The 20,542-nt window shown below is 32.8% G+C and overlaps 1 protein-coding gene across 3 annotated transcripts in view; it reads left to right on the top strand.

Moving 5' to 3' along the window:
* The window catches only part of CSMD3 (CUB and Sushi multiple domains 3), a 1,005,695-nt gene that overhangs the window by 953,759 nt on the left and 31,394 nt on the right, over nt 1-20,542 (top strand). For all 3 annotated transcript variants that reach the window (XM_031691263.2, XM_072949624.1, XM_072949623.1), the window contains 4 exons: nt 2,764-2,940; nt 12,824-13,003; nt 14,248-14,421; nt 19,180-19,353. In XM_031691263.2, coding sequence (XP_031547123.1) covers nt 2,764-2,940; nt 12,824-13,003; nt 14,248-14,421; nt 19,180-19,353 — 705 coding nt within the window. The remainder of the gene's footprint in view (nt 1-2,763; nt 2,941-12,823; nt 13,004-14,247; nt 14,422-19,179; nt 19,354-20,542) is intronic.

Below are 20,542 nucleotides of genomic sequence, written 5' to 3'. Positions count from 1 at the left end.
TGTTAATTGTCCTCACTGACTCAGTTAACATAATTACATCTTTACAAGATGGCTAGAAAATGAAATATTGCAGGAAAATTAACCTTTTAATTTAAACCATTCTTTCTGAGATTATTTTAGTGCAAAAACTAAACTTGCAAAGGTATGTATGAAACTTACTTGATGTTACACAAAGTGTATTAGTTTTATAAACAGAAAACAATTCCCAATAAAACCTTCTTGACTGTTTTTTGATTAACTATTTCAGAAACTTTCTCTTTTGTTTAAAATTAGTATCCATATTCTAGGAAAGATAGTTTTTGTTTTTTAAGTGGACCAAATTTAATAATCTTAATTACGAGGGAATTGCCACTTAATTTCTAAGGAGAAAGGGAAAGGAGATGGGGAACAAAATTGCTGAGCAAAAAACAGGAAGTAATACTAAACTATTCACTTTATTTCTCAAATGTTTTTTTCAAAGGCCAAGTCTTTATAATGATGTTGTACATTATATAGGTGATAGCTCAGCTAATCCTTTGTTCAGCTGAAATGCAAAATATTTTTAGACGAAATGCAATCTGATGCTGTGTTTATTTTGTTAGTATACACATTACAGATAAAACAGAACTGGGAGTTGTAGTAAATATAATAGAATTTATATTTTCTCATAAAATGGAGCTCATAAAAATCACTTAGAAAAACAGATTCTAGTAGGTGTATGGAAAGAAGAGATGAACAGAAAATGCAGAAGAGCAAAAAAATTATAAACTATAGAAAGAAGTCTACATAACTAAACATCAAAGCATCATTTTTCACCTGTTTTAATATGAAATTGTAGTGTATGTACAACAAAAGTAGAACTTTAAAACATTACTTAGAGGTATTTTGTTACATTTTAGATTAATTTGTTTAAAATGCATATATATTCATAGAATATATATAGCTGATTTATTGACTTCACTTTTGAGGATTTATTTCCTAAAGAAAATAAGAATATTAAGGGAAACACAATAGCATAAAAATGCAGTATTTTTATTTCTAATTAACTATAACTAGCAACAATGGGAACCAATCTGACAACACTAGGAAACATATTACATAAGCAGTTGTACATTTACATAATGTAATAGTGTATAATCAATAAAAATATTAGAATAAAGGGAATGAAGCAATATGAGAAAATGTAAATCATATAAAACTTAGCTAAAAAATAAGATTTAAAATTATGTACTCTATTAAAATCATGGGGAATGATACTCACATGAGAGAAAGAGTAAAAGTCACTACACTAAAAATGATAATAGAGCAGAATGGTGAAATTTATAGTTTTTTATTCTTTTTATTCCAAATGTTTTGTAATGTTATATTTCTTTAGTAATTAACAATGAAATATAAAACTTTCCTAGAATGCAATGGGTAAAACACATGTGAAAATTAAAATAGCAAATGAATGTGTTAAAATATCTTAATATCATAAATGGGAAAATACAGATTTAAAGAGTGGAGCATGTTTTTACAAACTGACAAGGTTTTTAAAATGATGGCATGTGGTGTTAGAGAGGATGTGTGAAAATAAACAGACTTTTATGCTATTGATACAAGTGTGTATTCTGTTATCTTGGGTAACTAAAAGATTTTTTTTCAGAAATTAAAATTATCTAGAAATTCCACTTTCAGAAATATATCTTAAAAACAGAACCAATGTACATAGTTGTATATGTAAGCTAGAGTATATTACAACCAAAAATGATAGAGAAAGTAAACTAACCTAAATTTCGTGTTCATCAGCAGGAGATTGGTTAGGTAAATTATGAATATATATATATAAATGGAAAAGTATCCAGTTACTAACCTTTGTGAAAGAAAGAGGCCCTAATTGTAATGTGTGAAATGTATACACACATGTACAAATATAAAGCATCACTACAAAGGATAGGCAAAATTAAATATTTAAGATGCAGCAAGGGATATATGTAATATTTTCTGAAACTATAATTACAACTCATATTCATACATGTGGCCTTATATTCTGAAAAGTATTAAAATATTTTTTTGTATCACAATAAAATTAGGTATTACATTTGACATAGGTGTGCTTTTAAGATATTTTAAAAATACATTATGCCATTGATGGCAAAAAGTTAAACTTAATGCAGAATGATCATATAAGGTATTTTGGTTCATAACCCCTATTTAGGATGTGTTGAAAATTTACAGAATATCATTCCTAGAATTAAGTTACTTTGTTTTTACTCAGTTTATTTTTTGTAAATCTTGGTCCAGAAATAGAGATTATAAGGTTTTAATGCAAATCAGTTATATACCTATATAAATAAAAACATACATAGATGCTTATAATATTTAAATTGTGTGTTTTATATCTGCTCTCTTACAAGTACAATGACAATAAGCCTTTGTTTCTTCTCATTACATATCTTCTAATTTTTCATGGTTCGCTTTTTAGGCAGAGACTCTTAAAATCGTTTGAAAGATTTTGTGGTACCCAAAGGCAATGCACAGCAATTACTTAACTGTGCAAAGTTTTTACCAAAACAACTAAGAAAAGTTTTTTTTTAATCTATTATATGACCTGCATCCCAGTAAGTAAACTAATTAAATTAACATAAATTCATCTTGAATTTCAACTACTTATAAAAGATAATTCAATGCTTATTTTAGAGGGGTTTTGTAGCTCCTTTGGATAATCTGAAACAATCATTTAGTCCTTAACTTTTTTGTGAAAGGACTCTTTCTATATATGCTCTTAATCATTTTGTTTTATAGCTGTTCAGTGTGGTAACCCAGGGACAACAGCCAACGGAAAAGTCTTTCGGATTGATGGCACAACATTTTCTAGTTCAGTCATTTATTCCTGCATGGAGGGATATATCCTTTCTGGACCTTCAGTTAGGCAATGCACAGCCAATGGAACATGGTCTGGAACTTTGCCTAACTGTACAAGTAAGTTTCTTCTCAATATTTTGAAACATCACTAGTTACATGATAAATATTTATGACTATATAAACATGTATGTGTGTGTTTTGTAATTAATCAAGCCATGCAAGGTTTTGAATATTTGTGTTGTCTTTCAGATTAAAAGATGATAGTAGTGTTATGGTTGTAGTATATACCAGTAAGTTTAAGAATCAATTGGCTTGCCAAGGCATTAAATGCAATTTTACAGTATGTTAAGAATAGAAGTGAATTAGCAGCTGTAATCACAGGTAAAAATACAAAAAAAATCGATTTTGTTTTGCCAATCTTACACATATTGATAGCTGACTTGGTTTTTAAAAAAGAAGGCTGATTATTTATGGATTCTTTCTCTATTATAAGAAGTCCTGGTGGATGATTTGCCCTCTTGAGATGTTAAAAAAATATGCCGTTTTAGAAATTCAGTATCATAATGAAACCACCTACTTGAGGGATTTTTTTTAATATATTTTAATTTCTCTACACAAACTAATACATATATACAATAAAATAAAATTTAACCAGCAATAATATATCCATTGGAAAATCATGGTTGCTTATATTTATTAAGAAGAACTGTAGTGGCATTATGTAAGTCATGAAATGTTTTAAAAGAAGAGCTGTTTTAAGATGTGTTCAGAGACTCGAGGAGTCATGAGAAGGTGCTTTAGCCTCTGTAGTGAAATAGGCTCTTGAGAGACTAATGGGAGTGCCTTGTATATTGCAATTTGGACAGAGTATACTTTTGCTATAGGGGCCCTCATTAAAAGTAGGCCTATTTGTAAATATAAACATAAATGGGCTTAAGTAAAATTGGTAAGTGAAGAACATGTTGCTTTCCGGACCCAAAAAGGTGTTCAGCTTATTTTAATGCTGCTGAGAAACAACAGTTCTTGACAGTATCTTTGGTGGAGTAGCTCTTGGCTGACCTAAGAATTCCCAGAAATTTGCTTAGAAGATAGGCCTTATACTATGTGTGCGCCAGCGATCCATCCCCTTCCTTTTTCCCCTTAGCGCCTTTGTGAGTATTTGTATTTCCTGAATGAATGGCTGAAATGAATCAACTCAGAGGAGGATGTCATCAAAGGAATGCCATGTCATATTTGTGATTCTGGAGAAAGATGGTTGTAGTTAAAATCTTGCCTGCAAACATTGAGTGTGGTGACAGGGCTGTTGAGATACCCTTTGTGTATTATGTCTCTTCGAAGCTGAAGTCAAACTATGGCTGAAAGGTTGTTGAAATAAGCACTAAATAGAACATATCAGCAAAACCTGTAATAGCAAAATATTTCCCAGTTGTTGGTTTGAGTCAGTAATAAGTAATATTCCTGGCCCTATGTCAGTGCCAGATATTGTTACCTCTGATCTTTGGGGTAGTTATTTACTCCACCTTGAGCAGTCTTCCTATGGCTGTGTAAGTACTTGGTGAATACCCAAGGAGTTTTCTCCCTAGGTCTCCAGAGATCTCTCCCTGGGCATGTTCTCTTTTTTACTTTGTCTGACAAAGTCTATCCACTTTCTTCTCTCTAGTCCAATCCATCTTTTCAACTCAGGGAGTCAGCTGGACTCTGCATGAAGTCCTTCTGTCTGTTCCCTATCCCTCTCTTAAGGCAGTAAGACAGGGCAATCATAGGACTCATAGGAGTGTTTCCTGTCACTCAAGGATCACTGTGCTTTGCTTCCTGAAGACACCTGGTTTTCTGTTTGTTTGCTTGTTTTTGTTGTTTCAAATTGAGAGCCAATTCTTCCTTTTTTCTCCACCTTGAAGAAGTTCTCCCACTTGTTTTGAAAATGTCTCAATGTTGTAATAGTGAGTAAGCTAACAATTAAGAAATATACTGTAATGTTTCCATACTGCACCACCCCATCTGACCCTTTAAAACTCTTACCCAGTACCCTGTAAATATTAGCTCTAATGACACATTTGGCAACAGCCTTCTCAGGACACTTCATCCTCAAGTCATTTTTTGGCTAAAACTCATCTCTCTATACTACAAAATCCTTTTATGGTAATTCCTTATACCACTAAACTGTAAACTTCATAGGACAGTAGTAACCGGGGCTGTTTTATCTCGTCGATCCTCTTGGGTGGACCCCAGCACCCGATACTTAAGTGTGACTGAGTAAATAGTTATTGACTGACTTAAATATCTCATATGAATTTTATTTTAGCTACTAGTATGCATGATTACCATTCCACTCCGTTTCAAAATACTTGCAGAGAGGGCTTGTAATTTTATAAATAGCACTTGGTTACTGGTATATAGTATGTTTTCAATATACAGTTATGTAAAAGACTTAAATAATGAATATATTCAGCATAAAGGAAATCTGCTGAGTGGCACTTTTGTCCACATTGAATAGCAATTTCATTTATTCATGGATAAATACCTAACTCTTTTATTCAAGATGTTTTCCAATTTTATCAAAGTAAAGATAAACAAGTAAACATACCCTAATTCTAGAGATTGAAAATTACATCTTTTGTTGTTGTTGTTGTTTTTACTGAATTGTCTTTGTTTTTCCTTCGGAATTTTTAACTAAGTAATAAAACATTCAATTCAAGACAGACCAGTAGCAAATAACATATCAAAATTATAATGAAAGTCTCTTTTTTATGTCAATTCTTCAAGGAGAAATATTGTGTTAAGGTATTTCAAGCATTAACTTTTAGATGCTGAATTGCTTAAACTAAAGACTGAGAATTTAGCAGTTGATTTACTTTATAGGCAAAAAAATTGCTAACACCTCAGTAGCAAACCAAACCAAAAGCAAAAATAAAAGTATTCTCAAAAAAGGAATACAGAGAGAAGTTTCAGTGGAAATTAAAACAGATTAAACTTCTGTAATTAAAGAATCTAACATACTGAAAACTTTCATATGTAGTGATCAGTTAATTAGAACCAGTGTTTCAGAGTCCTTCTCATTAATATTCAGTGAAAGTTAATTTAAATATATGATTGATAGAATCATGTAATTTATGGAACTGCAAGAGATTGTGTCATAGATTTACATGCATGGGTCAGGATACTGAGGTACCATGTCATTTAACTGACTTATTGACTGCTCATCACTAAACAGTTATTCCTACCATCTAAATGGATGAAATTTCCCATTTGCTGAATTTATTTCTTATACATACCAGAGATGTTAAATTCAAATAAAATGTATTTCTAGTGAATTTTTATTTAATACCTTTTCTAGGCACTATTTTTCTAGTTACCTATATCCAAGGACCTAAATATGAATTCAGAATAAATTAGGTGTGAAAAAAATTAAAATATTGGAGTAAATTTCCAAACCAAATTCCTGATTCCAATTTTTGGAAAACCCATCTTAATAATATAAAACATTCCCTTTTTTTTCTCTCCATTCAAAGTGTTATTAGTTTTATTTATTAAGAATAATATTTGTCATTGAGTATTTACCATTTGTGGAGTTGTGTTAAGTGCTTTACACAAATTCTCTCACTTAGTTCTCGTAAGAAATCTATAAAGTATATACTATTATGCTTTTATTTCATATTTGAAGAAATAATACCTTACAGAGAAAAATATAACTTTCTTTCCCATGATAACACAGCTAGTAAATGTAGTATCTAAGATTTAAACCCAAGTCTGTTTGACTCAGGAAGCAATGTTCTCAGGTTCACTTCATTATCTCTTTTTGTATTTTGTCTCCTTTCTGTTTTCTTTGTTTCCTGTTTACACTACAGTGGTCAAATATATTTGACATGAAAGAAATATAGGACATTGCTTATAAGACATATAGAAATGTTCTTTTAATGTATAGCCTATTCCTCTCCAACTTTTCCAATTTTTCTGCACTTGACCAATTTCAGTTCTTCAGTTATATCATTTTTTAATGAGATGACCACTTGTAAAATTTGTTTTTGCTCAACAATATTTTCCACTTAAAATTGCAGTTTTCTCTATATAGCTTATCAATAATTTTTTGTTTATCTTAAGATCAGTGTTCAAACATACAGTACAAATATAAGTCAATAATAAATCTGCAAATCTTGAAAGAGATTAAATATTTCAGTGTGATGAGTCAAAATAAATGAGGGGGAGTACTGCTGAATTACATATGTAATAACTGAAGAGGGGGATCTGCTAGATTCAGGACAATTTCAATTAAAAGAGATAAAACCAACAAGACTGATATTTATAACAGATGTTTCAATATAGGATGATTTGAATAGGGAAGAATTAATAAAAGCCCTTTAGAAAAAATAGAAGCATTTAAATATAGTTGAATAAATTATCCATTTGCAATGCTTGGATAAAAGTAAGATATAAAGAATTGAATTCTATTTGGATTTTTCCTTCTTTAAAACAAAATTTTGGTCACTTTAAGTGTTTCAACACTCCCCCTAGACCAGCCATCCTTAGGCCACCAGTTCCTCCTGCATAGTGATAATCAGAGGAGTGATCCAATTTTTAGAATATTATATAATTTTTAACTTATTATAGTATAGAACTATATTTCAAATATACTATAAATGAAAAAGTAAGAGAACTCGGTATTTACTATAATTGGATGACTTATGGATCCAGTTAGTAAAAAATAATTTATTCAGGACCTACTATAATTGGGCACTTTGCCAGGAACTGAGAATAAAGTGCTCAGTAAGGTAAATCCCTGGTCTCTAATATTTCACAGGTGATGAAGTAGCTTTGGCATTTCAAGCACTTTTGCCCTTTGAGAATTTCCCACCAGGGTGATTTGCAAATATACCTTTTATTTGCTTGATTGCCCAGCAGCAAAACACACACACACACACACAGTTTTTCTGTTCTTTAAAATCTTCTGTCTGATCACATGTAGATATGTCTGCTGTGATTTACCTTGTCCATTTTCATGACTTCAGGAAACATTTTTGGAATAAACTTAAGTTAATAATAATGGTGATGCCCCTACTTTTCTTCCTCATATCTAATCTGAGTACAGATACTGGGGAAAGGGAAAAATATTACTCACATAAATTCTAACTGCTAATATTCACCAGCTTCAGATTATAGATGAGCTGAGAAATTGCACATTTAATAAATCTTTCTCTGGAAGTATGCCTCAAAAGCAGAAACTCTTCCCTCTTCTCTACATCTATCCTTCTGCATCTCCAGACAGGTCTTTATCAGACCCACAGCCAGTGCTGAGTGTTAAGTTACCCCAAAATAACTAGTTTTCTTGTGGGTGAGTAAAACCATATATGATAAGATAGATATCATGGATTCAAGTCTCATGAACACTTTGGCAGAGGAGTTACAGATGTTAAGAAAAACCCACAGAACTAAACCAAGCTGGAAAGGAAAGATAACTAGCCACAATACTAGGAAGCTTTTAACAGTGTCCTGATCTTAAAATTTGACTGGGAGTTTGAGATTTGCAGATACTGACTGGTATATATAAAATAGATACACAAGTTTATACTGTATAGCACAAGGAAATATATTCAATATCTAGTTGTAGCTTATGGTGAAAAAGAATAGGAAAAATGAATATCTGTATATTCACGTATGACTGAAGCATTGTGCTGTACACCAGAAACTGACACAACATTGTAAACTGACTATCCTCAGTAAAAAAATAAACAAAATTTGGTGAAGTTCCCATCTGTAATGTTCAGACTGAGAGAGAAGATCTAAAAACTAAGCACAAGTAAATACTCACTATAAACATTTTTTTTTTTTTGGTCAGCACAGAAATCCTTCAAGATATTAATTGTATGGATCCCCATGCCTTTCACAAGGTCTAACCGGCAGACCACCTCTGGTACCAAGAGCACATAGGGTTTTTGGAAGAAGATACAGTCTGTTCCAGGACAGGGCTTGTCAAGGAAGGAATGGTTGTCAGGTCTAAAAAGAAATATATGTTCATTTATTTCTTGGGATTTTTCATAACCTACCAGGACTTCTGCTTCCAGCATGATCAATGCCCTACATCAGGCAAGTCTTGACATTTGGGCCAAGGACAGTGTAGTTAATCATATCCAGTGATAAATGAAACTAAGACTTTGTTCCAAATAACCAGCCATTGGTCTTTACCCAGTCTTTTTTTTCTTTTTACCAACCTGCAAACTCTCGAAGATTTTTTTTTCTTGTAGAAGATAGGTCAAGGCGATGGGCTAGTCTCACACAAGATAAAGAGGGGAACTATTCCAGCATGAAACTGGGGCAAGTGAAGCTAAAAAGTCATCTAAGTCTTCTTAAGGAGGAAGAGCTATCCTTCAGTGCAGTGGTTCTCAAACAGGGGTGATTTTGCCAAATGTCTGGAGATGTATTTGGTTTTGACGGTGCAGGTGAGTGGAGTGTGCTCTTGGTATCTAGCAGATAGAGGTCAGTGTTAAACATCCTTACTGCATAAAGCAGCCAAGAATTAATTGTTCCCAAATGTCAATAGTGTCAGCGTTAAGGTTGAGAAAACTTACCTTACTGTGATACAAGAAGGAAACTAACTTTGGCATTGGGAAATTGTGTAGAATCAGAAGTGCTACCAGGGAAATGATTTGACTTTCTGGAACTTCATTCTGCTATAGTAGAACTCTGTTCTGGACTTGAAACCCAGCAAAGCACATGTGTAATAATGCCAAGCAAGGATGTCCATTGCTGCATTGTGTCTAGTAGGAAAACAGTGGAATAATTCAAATGTCAGTCACAGGTTACATAAATCATATTCCATGTATATCCATGTAAAGGAATATTCTGTCATTAAAAACAAGTTACATGGATTGGTATGTATTAACATGTAAAAATATTCATTAGATATTGAGTAAAAAATAAATTCTGTTGTATAAGTGTGGGTAATGTGATTCTATTTTATTTAAAATGCATGCTTGTTTAAGAAGTTAAAAGAGAAAGTTTTGAAATGCATAAATTGACTAGAATTACCTCAGTTGTGCTTTATATTTAGTACAGAAGTTACATACTTAGATTTATCATAAATTATGCCAAGTGGGCATCACATGATAGGAGCTACCAAGAAACCAGATTCAAACCTTTGAAACAATTTATGTGATTTTAAGAATTTGAGCTATTTAACCATTCCATACACACTCGTTCACTCATTTATTCTTTAAACAAATATTTACTTAATCTCTTACAGTGACTCATGCACTAGATTAGGCTCAGAGCATACAACTGTGTAGAAAAGAGACAAAATAACAGTCTTCATGGAGGTTATTGGTGTGTGCGTGTGTTGTGCCCGTGCACGTGTGTGCATTTGTGCTGTGTATTAAGGATTTTGGTGACCTTAAGAAAGATTTTCTTGAATTCAGCAACAGCACCCTATTATTACGCACTGATGTCACTGAATTTTAGGGTAAAGCCCTAAAGAGCTACTATTTTAAGGATTAGCTAGGAAAAAAAAAAAACGAAAGCCTCTTTTTCTTGCTAAGAACAAGCTGGTGGTGAATGAACTGACTTGTGGAGCAGGTGCTCTTTACAAAGACTGTTGCTATTGGAAACTGCCTCTTTGACTGGCCCTTGCTTCATTAGGAAGCCACCAGACATATCCTTCTGAAGCTGTTGTTATCAGGCATTTCATTCATGATGCTGCCAAGATATGCAGAACTCTTCCTCAGTGCTGCGCTGAAATAAACCCTCTGTCCTCTCTTTTGGTGGTTACATCTCAACTCATGTGCCTTACCGCTGGGTTAGTTGTTCTTTCTTGCCAGAATTCTAAGTCAATCTATAAAGCGCTGTCCAGAAAACAACAATGTATAGCTGTTCTCTTTAACTCTCCTCATTCTTAATTTTTAATCTATAGATTAAAAATATAAAATAACTTAAAGTAAAATAAAACAAAATAAATTGAAGGCTTAAACTCATTGCTATATGATTACGAATTTTAAAACTGCAAAAAGGAATGACATCTTCTTGATAAATAAGCAGGATTTGTATAACTCAGTTGTATAACTTAAAAATATTTTCCTCATCAATAATTAGAAGAACAAAAATTATCCTGTATACAGAACTTGTTAGGAGTTAGATGGAAACACTCAGTGAGTGTGATTTCAGAAAACTATTGAGAGCTCTGAGGATTAGCCGGTGGAGTGTCATGAATATTGTTCTTTAAATGTCATTATTCGTGGTCTTAAAACTTCTTAGGCTCAACACATTAGAATAATAAGGAAGAAAACTTGACATTCATAATGTTTAATATAATTTAATAAATATAATGTAATTTAATAGCCATTAGGGTCTTCCATGTCTTAAACTATTTTTAGTCTTTAACCCTAGACTTCCCCCAAACTGGGAAATATTAATTAAAAATAAAAATGAGACACTATAGCCCAGATTTACCTGGTAAAATTGTTTGTCTTTTTATGAAAAAAACTTCAAAAGGCAAACAAAGATACTAAGCAGCAAGTATGTCACATTTTTTGTCAACAGAAAAGGAAAAGAAACCTTCTGTGTTTTCCTTTTATTCTTAGCCTCCAGAATGTGTTTAGCCAACATGCTTAAATCACATTCCTCAAAACAGCAAGTGCTTTATTGGTTTATATATGATCTCTGCTATGCCCTGTTCTCAAATGCCATATTTAAATTTAATTCTGTTTTCTGTGCTGTGTCAAGTCTTGAAAGTTTTTGTGTGGCATCATAAATGACAATACTATGTATATATATATAATTTGAGCCGACTTTATGAACCAATACAATTGATAGAAACTTGTGCCCAAAAGAGTCCTGATATTGGGGTTTAAAGCTCTGTGATTGCTATCTCAAAATTCTTAATGATTTATTCATTGAATTCGTGTTTTGTAATTGAAGTACACTAGGACAGTGGAGCATGTACTAAGGGTTTGGAGGCTCTGCTCATGTGCAGTCTGCCTCCCTCTCTCTCTGTCTTTCTAGATGGGTTGTAAACCTTTAGCTCCCCACCACCTGGTGCCTCTGGCCCTGTCTGACCTTCTCATTCCCACCCCTGTCCTGGGCCACTGATGCGCTCTGCCCAGCTAGTCCATCGTGTCATCAGCAGAAGGAGGCTCACATTGCACCCTTGTCCTCCACTCCTTTGTGGGGGTCTGGGTGCAAGCATGGGTGGTTGTATTTATGGGTCTTGGGGCATAGCAGGGCAGCAGCTAATCCTGTCCTGCACTGGCAGTAACAGGGCATATTAAGCAAGCAGTTGACAAGAGGCCTCTCACTCACCCCCAATCCAGGAAACAAACACATTCCTGAAAGGAGGTTGAAATTTATTGGGGGTTGTCCTTTCACTTGGGCTGGCAATGAGATACTGGAAATGGGAAACTGATTTCTCTATCCCTAGCTATGGCATTTTAACTTTTCGCTGGGCCCACAAGTTATGTATCTTGCCTTGTAGGTGAAAAATTCACATTTTTAATGTACTCATCCTTTAATTTGTTCAATAAAAATTATTTTTGTACCTAGCATTGTTTGAATTAAAAACTATTGTAATATCCATTTGAATGACACTGCAGAAAATATGCTCTCAGTCCAGCAAACCTGATAAATTAGAGATTTCAGTAGCCATATATAGGAATATAGATTTTAAATATTTTGTTAGAAATACTGATTCTATTGGATGGCTTCTCCATGATCATTTGATTCAGATTAAAAGAGATTACCACATCAGAATTCCTTACAACATCGTATCATATTAACCCCGCCTTTCCAGAGTTTAAAGGACAGGTTCTGAACCATATGTATAGAATCTGTAATAAGTAACTAACCGATTATAATCAGGAATTGCCAGTATGTGGTTTAAGTACGCTTATGTTTTATCATTAAAATGAACATGATAACTAATTTTCCCTACTTATATATTGAGTATGCCATATGCTTACTATTCCTCTCCATTAAATACATGCCACATTAACCATCTGCTCTTCTAATCCAATATTGCTAGTAATCAGTTGTGGAGACCCAGGTATACCAGCCAATGGACTGAGATATGGAGATGATTATGTGGTTGGACAAAATGTTTCTTACATGTGCCAGCCAGGCTATACAATGGAATTGAATGGTTCCAGAATCAGGACTTGTACAACTAATGGCACGTGGAGTGGAGTAATGCCAACTTGTAGAGGTATGATAATCATTTCTTCAATATATCCTTTATTAATATGCAAATTTAATATATAAATTTAAATAGTTTTTTGGGTAGTGTTTCACATTTTTTTTCTGATACCAAAACGAGTGCTGTATTTTATATTTTTAAATCATGTAGATAATAATATATAGGATTTTAAAATATTTCAGTAAAACATTGTATCTACTTTATGCTATTTGTTTTTCCATTGGAAATGTTTTCTATTTTTTGCTAATTTTTGATTGCTTGTAGAATACTGTAGATGCAATGTCAGACAATTTGTATTATTTTATAATAATACTTATTTTAATTATCGAAATTTCTCATTCAGGTTCCTCTCTAAATGGCTATGAATTGTCCCTGTAATACTCCCTGATATAATCTAAAACAAAGAATAATTCCAGTGTGTGTCCTTTTCTTCCTGATTACATAGTTTCCTAATTGGATCACTATGTTTATACAGTTAGTATATGAAAATACATGAACACACATTTTATATTTTAGAAATTATTTCATATGTTATTGATTCTGATAATGACAATGTTATAAAACTCCAAAAAGTTATTTATATATGTTACTCATCATCAAAATAAAATCATTCCTCATTTTTAGATTTTGTAATTGGTACCACCCCCCTTTTTCCCTTCATCTCTGTCACCTTATCCAACCCATCCTTACTTGAGGACAACTAAAATATTTCTAAAAAGAATGTTTACAATTTTTATAATGCCTTTAAAAACCCTACAATAAGTTTTAGTGTATGAATCTAAGTGGTTAATAGAACCAGTTTGTATATTTTAATGAGCTACATGATCTGTATTTTCGAAAATGTCACAGAATTACTCCCAAATGCCTTGCTACAATGCTGACACTGTATATAACCAAACACCCTGCTCTTCAGACTGTCTAAAGGTCACAGGAAAATAATTTTATATGCAACCAATAATTTATCAGTAGAAGGTCACCCTCTATTTGCCTTCCCTTCAATGTCAGGCAGCTTGTTATTTTGTAAGAGAATCTCTGACAACCAGTAGCCATTATGTTGCCAAGAAGTAGTAGCATCCTAGAGGAATTAATTCCAAGGATGTTTCAGGAATACTACCAGGAGAATAAAACATGTCACACCATATTGTCCTCCAAAAGGTTAAATTAGCACATATGCTGCTTCTAATGATATTTATTTTTTTTAACGCTCAGGATATTTCAACAGCTGTGTCTAATTGCTTTTAATATAATTGCAGCTGTTACCTGCCCAACTCCTCCCCAGATCTCTAATGGAAGGTTGGAAGGAACAAATTTCGACTGGGGCTTTAGTATTAGCTACATCTGTTCTCCAGGCTATGAACTATCCTTTCCTGCTGTTTTGACCTGTGTAGGGAATGGTACCTGGAGTGGAGAAGTACCACAGTGCTTACGTAAGTATAATTTTCATAGTTAAATTATATTTTCCCATTTTCACCTTTTAGAGCTACTTTATTGGCAATACACCTGTTAAATAAATTTTTCAAATTTTGCTTGAACAAATATGAGATTGTTAAGCTCTTTCCCATGCATAATAGAAATTCAACTAGAAATCAGTATTTACTATATGTAGCTATTTTTAATGCAATCCAACCATTATATTCCTTCTGCTCTGACTAATTTTAGGCTAAACCACTGTGTTTGCAAGTACACTGTACATTTTACTTATCTTGTTGTTTTTGTTTTTGTTTTAGTTTGGGGGCAATGTCCTCCGTGCAAGTTTATGTTCCTTGAAGGTTTTTGTTTTTGTTCACTACCTGTCTCTGGCATGTAGTACAGTCCTTGGCAGATACGAAACTTAGAATGCTACAGTAATTAAGACAGCATTCTGTAGGTGCAGGGATAGCAAGTAAACCAGTGTTAGAAAATAGAGCGCATGGAACGATTTATTGACACTTGATACATTACAGAATAAATCAGTGGGGGAAAAAATAGACATTTCAATTAATTCAACAAGGCAGTTAATTCACACACAGACACACAGACAGACAGACATAATCTTTGTCTTGCACCAAATAATAAATCAATGTCAAATTCATTAGGAACTTAAATATAAAAGTTTAAAAGATTAAAAGACTGTCAAAGTGTTCTTGGCATAAGGAAGGATATCTTAAAACAAGATGCAAAAGCTCCACCCATAACTGAAAAAGTGGAAAAAATAAGCTACATTATAAATTTTATTTTTTTATTATCAAAAGGTCCATCACAAACTTAGATAATATAATCTAATGCATGAAAAATAATAATAATATAGAGACTATATAAAGATTTCCTGAAACAGAAAAGATGAAACAACAAAAAATGGACAGAAGTCATGGATAGCTAATTCTTAATCACAGAACTGAAATAAAACGGTTTGACAATATCCTGTGGTTGAGGATGTAGAGTATAAAAGTGTAACCTTTTATACACATAGTGGATTTGTAAATTGACACAACCATTTTTAAAACCCATTGCTATTACATAGTAAAGTTAAAGCTGTGCAAAGGCTGTGGCCTAGAAATCATATTCCTGGAGATATGCCCTACACAGATTTTTAATACATGTGCATAAGGTGACATGTACAAGAATATTAATATCAGCACTGTTTTAGTGGTGAAACTAAACAATTCAGTGCTTAGGTCTGTGTATGACTGCTGTAACATTCTCAAGAAATGTATGGAAATGAGAAATGTAGAATTCAGGTTTAAAGAAGGTCTGTCATCCAGGACGGAGTAAAGGACTGTTATCTGGGAAAAGGCTCACAAGGACTTTCAACAGTATTGGAAATTTTCAGTTTCTTGAGAGGATGTTGCATTCATGAATAGTCATTTTATAATATAGTGGTATTTGCGTGGGTGTATATATGTGTGTATATATACATATATATTCTTTTGAATGAATCACATATTTTAGTATAAAATAAATATATATTTAATATACATAGTACAGAACTATGATGAATAACTGAAGACAGTTATTAGGGATACTTTGGCATCGTTTATTTGAAGAGCTTCCTATTAAGTGATTGGAAATACTTGGCATGAATACCACCATTTTTCTGGCTCATCAAATCATTCATATCATACTTGCTACAGAGACATATTACTAAGCAATTATATTGAGCATGCAAGATAAAACTAATGTACTTCTGTAGTTTTGGTCTCTTGGAATGAAATTTATGCAACATTTAAAGAAGCTCCCTCTTGGTAATATGATTTATTAGATAAGTGTGTTCCAGTGCCTCAAGGTTGATGTCATAAAAATTGGCCCTTAAAATTCTGATTCATGATGAGGATCATCTTAGAAAAGATCAATGTGTTCTAAATGAGATTAGATATTCTATGGCTACTTCAGAATAGATAGAGACAAAGAGATATCACAGAGATGAGTTTATGATAAAGTTTGATATGAATGAAAAAATCTCAATTAAGAAGTTTCTTGATATAATGTTTTATTTTTAGTTCTTTTAAATGCAAATGTAATAAAACACTTACTATTGACATTTAAATTATAATAAATATCCAAATATAATAAGGCTAACTTTGTACCAATTGCTTTACATTTATTATTTTTACTACACATAACAGAACTCCTAGGTAAGTATGTTTAGTCATGACATTTTAATAGATAATGACACTTGAGCTCAGAGAGAGAGGTCAAATTGTATGGACACTGTTTAAGTCTGCCATTGTTTAGGGGACCATCTACATTATTGTATGGCCTAAGGTCATGTTACCAGAGAAGTCTGACTTAAAAGACACTTCTCTTATTCATTGAATAGCCAAAGTCATTCGTTTTAGGTATTTAATAAAGAGAACAACTTTTCTCTTCAATTCTGTTCAAACTATGCCTTTTTATCGTAAAGTCATGTCATTGTTTACTAAAGCCTTTTGAAAATAAGCCCTGTGTCCTAAGCCTCTAAACCTGACACCAATAGGTTGGTTTAGTACAAGAAAATCTAAAGATAGAAAATGGGTGGAATGATGGGGGACTTGGAGGGAGAACTGAGGAGTTCATGAGGTTGCATCTCTCCTCCTTTCTTGTTGTTGAATAAAGATAAGATTCTGAGATGAATGACTCAGCAGAAATATGAAAGAGAAACACTTTAGAAGTAGATTATGAAACAACTTAGTGATAGAAATGATTGCTAAAGCTGAAATACCCACTGATAATTTTCACTGAGGAAATATCCATTGGGTATAATATGTGTTTGAGGTACAAAGACTAGTAAGCCAAGGACCCTGGCCTGTGGGGTTTGACATTACATTGCTAGAAGTGCTCGGATACCAAGTAGCACTGAGGCTTAATTATATCTAAGAAAAATTAAAACAAAACACAATAAATAAATGTTTATTTTACATGTGTCACTTTACTCTGAAAATTTCCCCAGTTTATTTTGTTTAAATATTTACTTTATGATTACTTTTAATTTTAATAAAAGCAAAAGAGGGGGAGGGCATAGCTCAAGTGGTAGGGTGCATGCTTAGCATGCACAAGGTCCTGGGTTCAATCCCCAGTACCTCCTCTAAAAAATAAATATACACATAAGTAAACCTAATTACCTCCCTGTAAAAATAAACAAATAAAATTTTTTAAAAAAAGTTTCCAAAAAGAATTTTAAAAATCCAAATTTCTCCTAGAGTCTTGAATTTCAGGGAAGGTCTTTCTTTGAACATTGAGCTTGAGACTAAGGTATTCTATAATTAAGGTATTCATTTATTCCAGGTTGCCTGGAGCGTTTCTTGTTTATTCTTGTTATCCTAGTGGATGTCCTATCCAGTTAATCCCCCTTTTACTCTCAAAAACATCTGGTTTAGATGATGCATTTTATGTTCATTCAACCTATAACCCTCTTAAGGCTGCAGTTATACTGAAAAATGTTTGGTTGTCTCTGCTTTATAGGGAAATAAGCTTTCAGGTGCTGAATCTTCAAATTTAAAAATTGAGTATACTTAAACATAGTTAGAATGGTGAATTACATGTTTTGTATTTTTTACTACAATGAAAAATTGAAAGCAAATGCTATATGTACTTTGCTTCACTTATCTGCTAGATTTAAAGCCATCTACTCTCATCCCCTGTTACATTTCTGCACGCTCACTCTGTGTCAGCCTCACTGGCCACCTTCTTCTTCCAGAATGCTAGATCAGACTCAGCACAGGGCTTTGGTAATGCTGTTTCTTCTTCTGGAATGATCTTCCTTTGGATATCAGCATGGCTGAATGATTCTTGTTCTCCAAATCTTTTCTCAGTGAAAGACACCCTTGCCACATTGTTAAAATCCACTACCGCGCCTCACCATCTATCATGTCAATACCCACACCCTCCTTAATCTCCTCCTCCCGCAGTGTTTTTCCCCCATAAGACTTACTACCTTCCCACATACTTCTTTACTTATTATGTTTATTGTTTGTTTGCTTTCTTCACATAAGCATGAACTCCACAAGTGCAGGAACCTTAGTTTGTTTACCAATTAAGTCCAAGTACCTAAAATTACCTAGAATAGTATCTGATTTTTAGTAGTTAAATATATATGTTGAATAAAATCATGTAATCACCTTGTGTAGAAATACTGTCAAATTGATCTCTTCAGTATGGATTTGGATTCTGATGGCCTTCTTAAAAAAAAAAAAGAAAGCACTCAAAAACCCCCTACAATATTTTGAAGAGGGATAGGTGGCCTGAGTATCAACAAAATGGATAACTTCATCTTTTATATACATAAAAAAATACAGAGCAATCTGGAGAGTATATCCTAGAACCATTATGGGTTGTTTCTTTCTGAGAGAGCTATCTGTGAATCACATGCCTTTTCAAGAATACACTCCAAATTTGCAGCCTGTATATACAAATATATAATTTGTTTCTGGTTAATATCATCAAAAGAAATACAAGAAATCTACAATTGTTAAGGTGGTCTACTGGGTGGAAAATGTTTAATCACACTAATTTTTTAATATGCTGAGTTGAGCAGTCAGCATTTATTCATGCAGACAAAAGCTAAAAAATTTTTCATTGGGAATAGATTAACATAAAAAATTAATTGGGGTAGATTAACATAGATGGCATGTCACTTTTGTGCAATAGTCCAGTTATTTTCATCATTTTTCTAAACTGTTTATTCTGATGAATCTAAGTCATTGTATAATTGTCTTTCTTTCCACTTCCAGCAAAGTTCTGTGGTGACCCTGGTATACCCGCCCAAGGAAAAAGAGAAGGCAAAAGCTTTATATACCAGTCAGAGGTTTCATTCAGCTGCAACCCTCCGTTCATATTAGTGGGATCAAGCACCAGAATATGTCAGGCAGATGGCACTTGGAGTGGTTCATCACCTCACTGTATAGGTAACACTAGTCAAATATTGATAATGTTCAGTAATTTTGGAATTAATAGATAGTAGTGACATTTAATGGTTTTCTTTATCCTATAAGCTTTAGTTGGCCAAATATGAAAAATAAATGTAAAATATAGAAGCAATTGGAAGGTGCTGAAAATTAATATTGTTAAAATTTAACAAATTTTTAGTACTTAAAACTTCTAGAATTAACACTTCAAATAGTTCTCCTATCTATCAGTAAAATGAGGAAGAAAAAAGCTTTCAGATCAATAGCATCAAGTACTAACATTTGTGTAGATCTTTATAGTTAAGAAACCATATTCAAATGAAATTAAACTTGCTTCAAAACTATAAAAAAGGTATAACTGATTTCAAAATGGCTCTAAGTATATTTCTGTAATCCTAAAATAATTTTATTTGTTGTTGTCTTTTATAATTAAAGTATAATTCATGTACAGAATCATGTAAGTTATAGGTATACAGTATAGTGATTCACAATTTTTAAAGATTATCCTCCATCTATAGTTACTATAAAATATTAGCTATATTCCCCGTGTTGTACAATATATTCTTGTAGCCTATTTAATACATAAAAAATAACTTGTACTTAATCCCTAAGCCTATTTTGTCCCTCCTTCCTTCCCTCTCTCTACTGGTAACCACTAGTTTGTTTTCTATATCTGTTAATTTTCTTCTTTCTTGTTATATTCACTGGGTTTGTTGTATTTTTTAGATTTCACATATGAGTGATGTCATACAGTATTTGTCTTTCTCTGTCTGAATTACTTCACTTGGCATAATACCCTCTAAGTCCATCCATGCTGCTGCAAATGGAAAAATTTTATTCTTTTTTGTGGCTGAGTAGTGTTCCGTTGTATACATACCACATCTTCTTTATTCATTCATCTATTGATGGACATACAGGTTGCATCCATATTTTGGCAACTATAAATGCTGTTATGAATATTGGGGTGCATGTATCATTTCAAATTAGTGGTTTTTGGGTTTTTTGTTGTTTTTTAGATGTATACCCAGGAGTGGAATTACTGGGTCATATGACAGTTCTGTTTTTAGTTTTGTGAGAAACTTTCATACTGTTTTCCACAGTGACTGCACCAATTTACATTCCCACCGACACTGTATGAGGGTTCCCTTTTCTCCTAAAATTAAATTCCATATCGAGTAACTAACCAACT

This window comes from Vicugna pacos, chromosome 25, assembly GCF_048564905.1.
Source record: "Vicugna pacos chromosome 25, VicPac4, whole genome shotgun sequence".
Classification (NCBI taxonomy): Eukaryota; Metazoa; Chordata; class Mammalia; order Artiodactyla; family Camelidae; genus Vicugna; species Vicugna pacos.
Note: the sequence above shows the minus strand (reverse complement) of the source record. Positions and strands in the feature narration are given on the sequence as shown.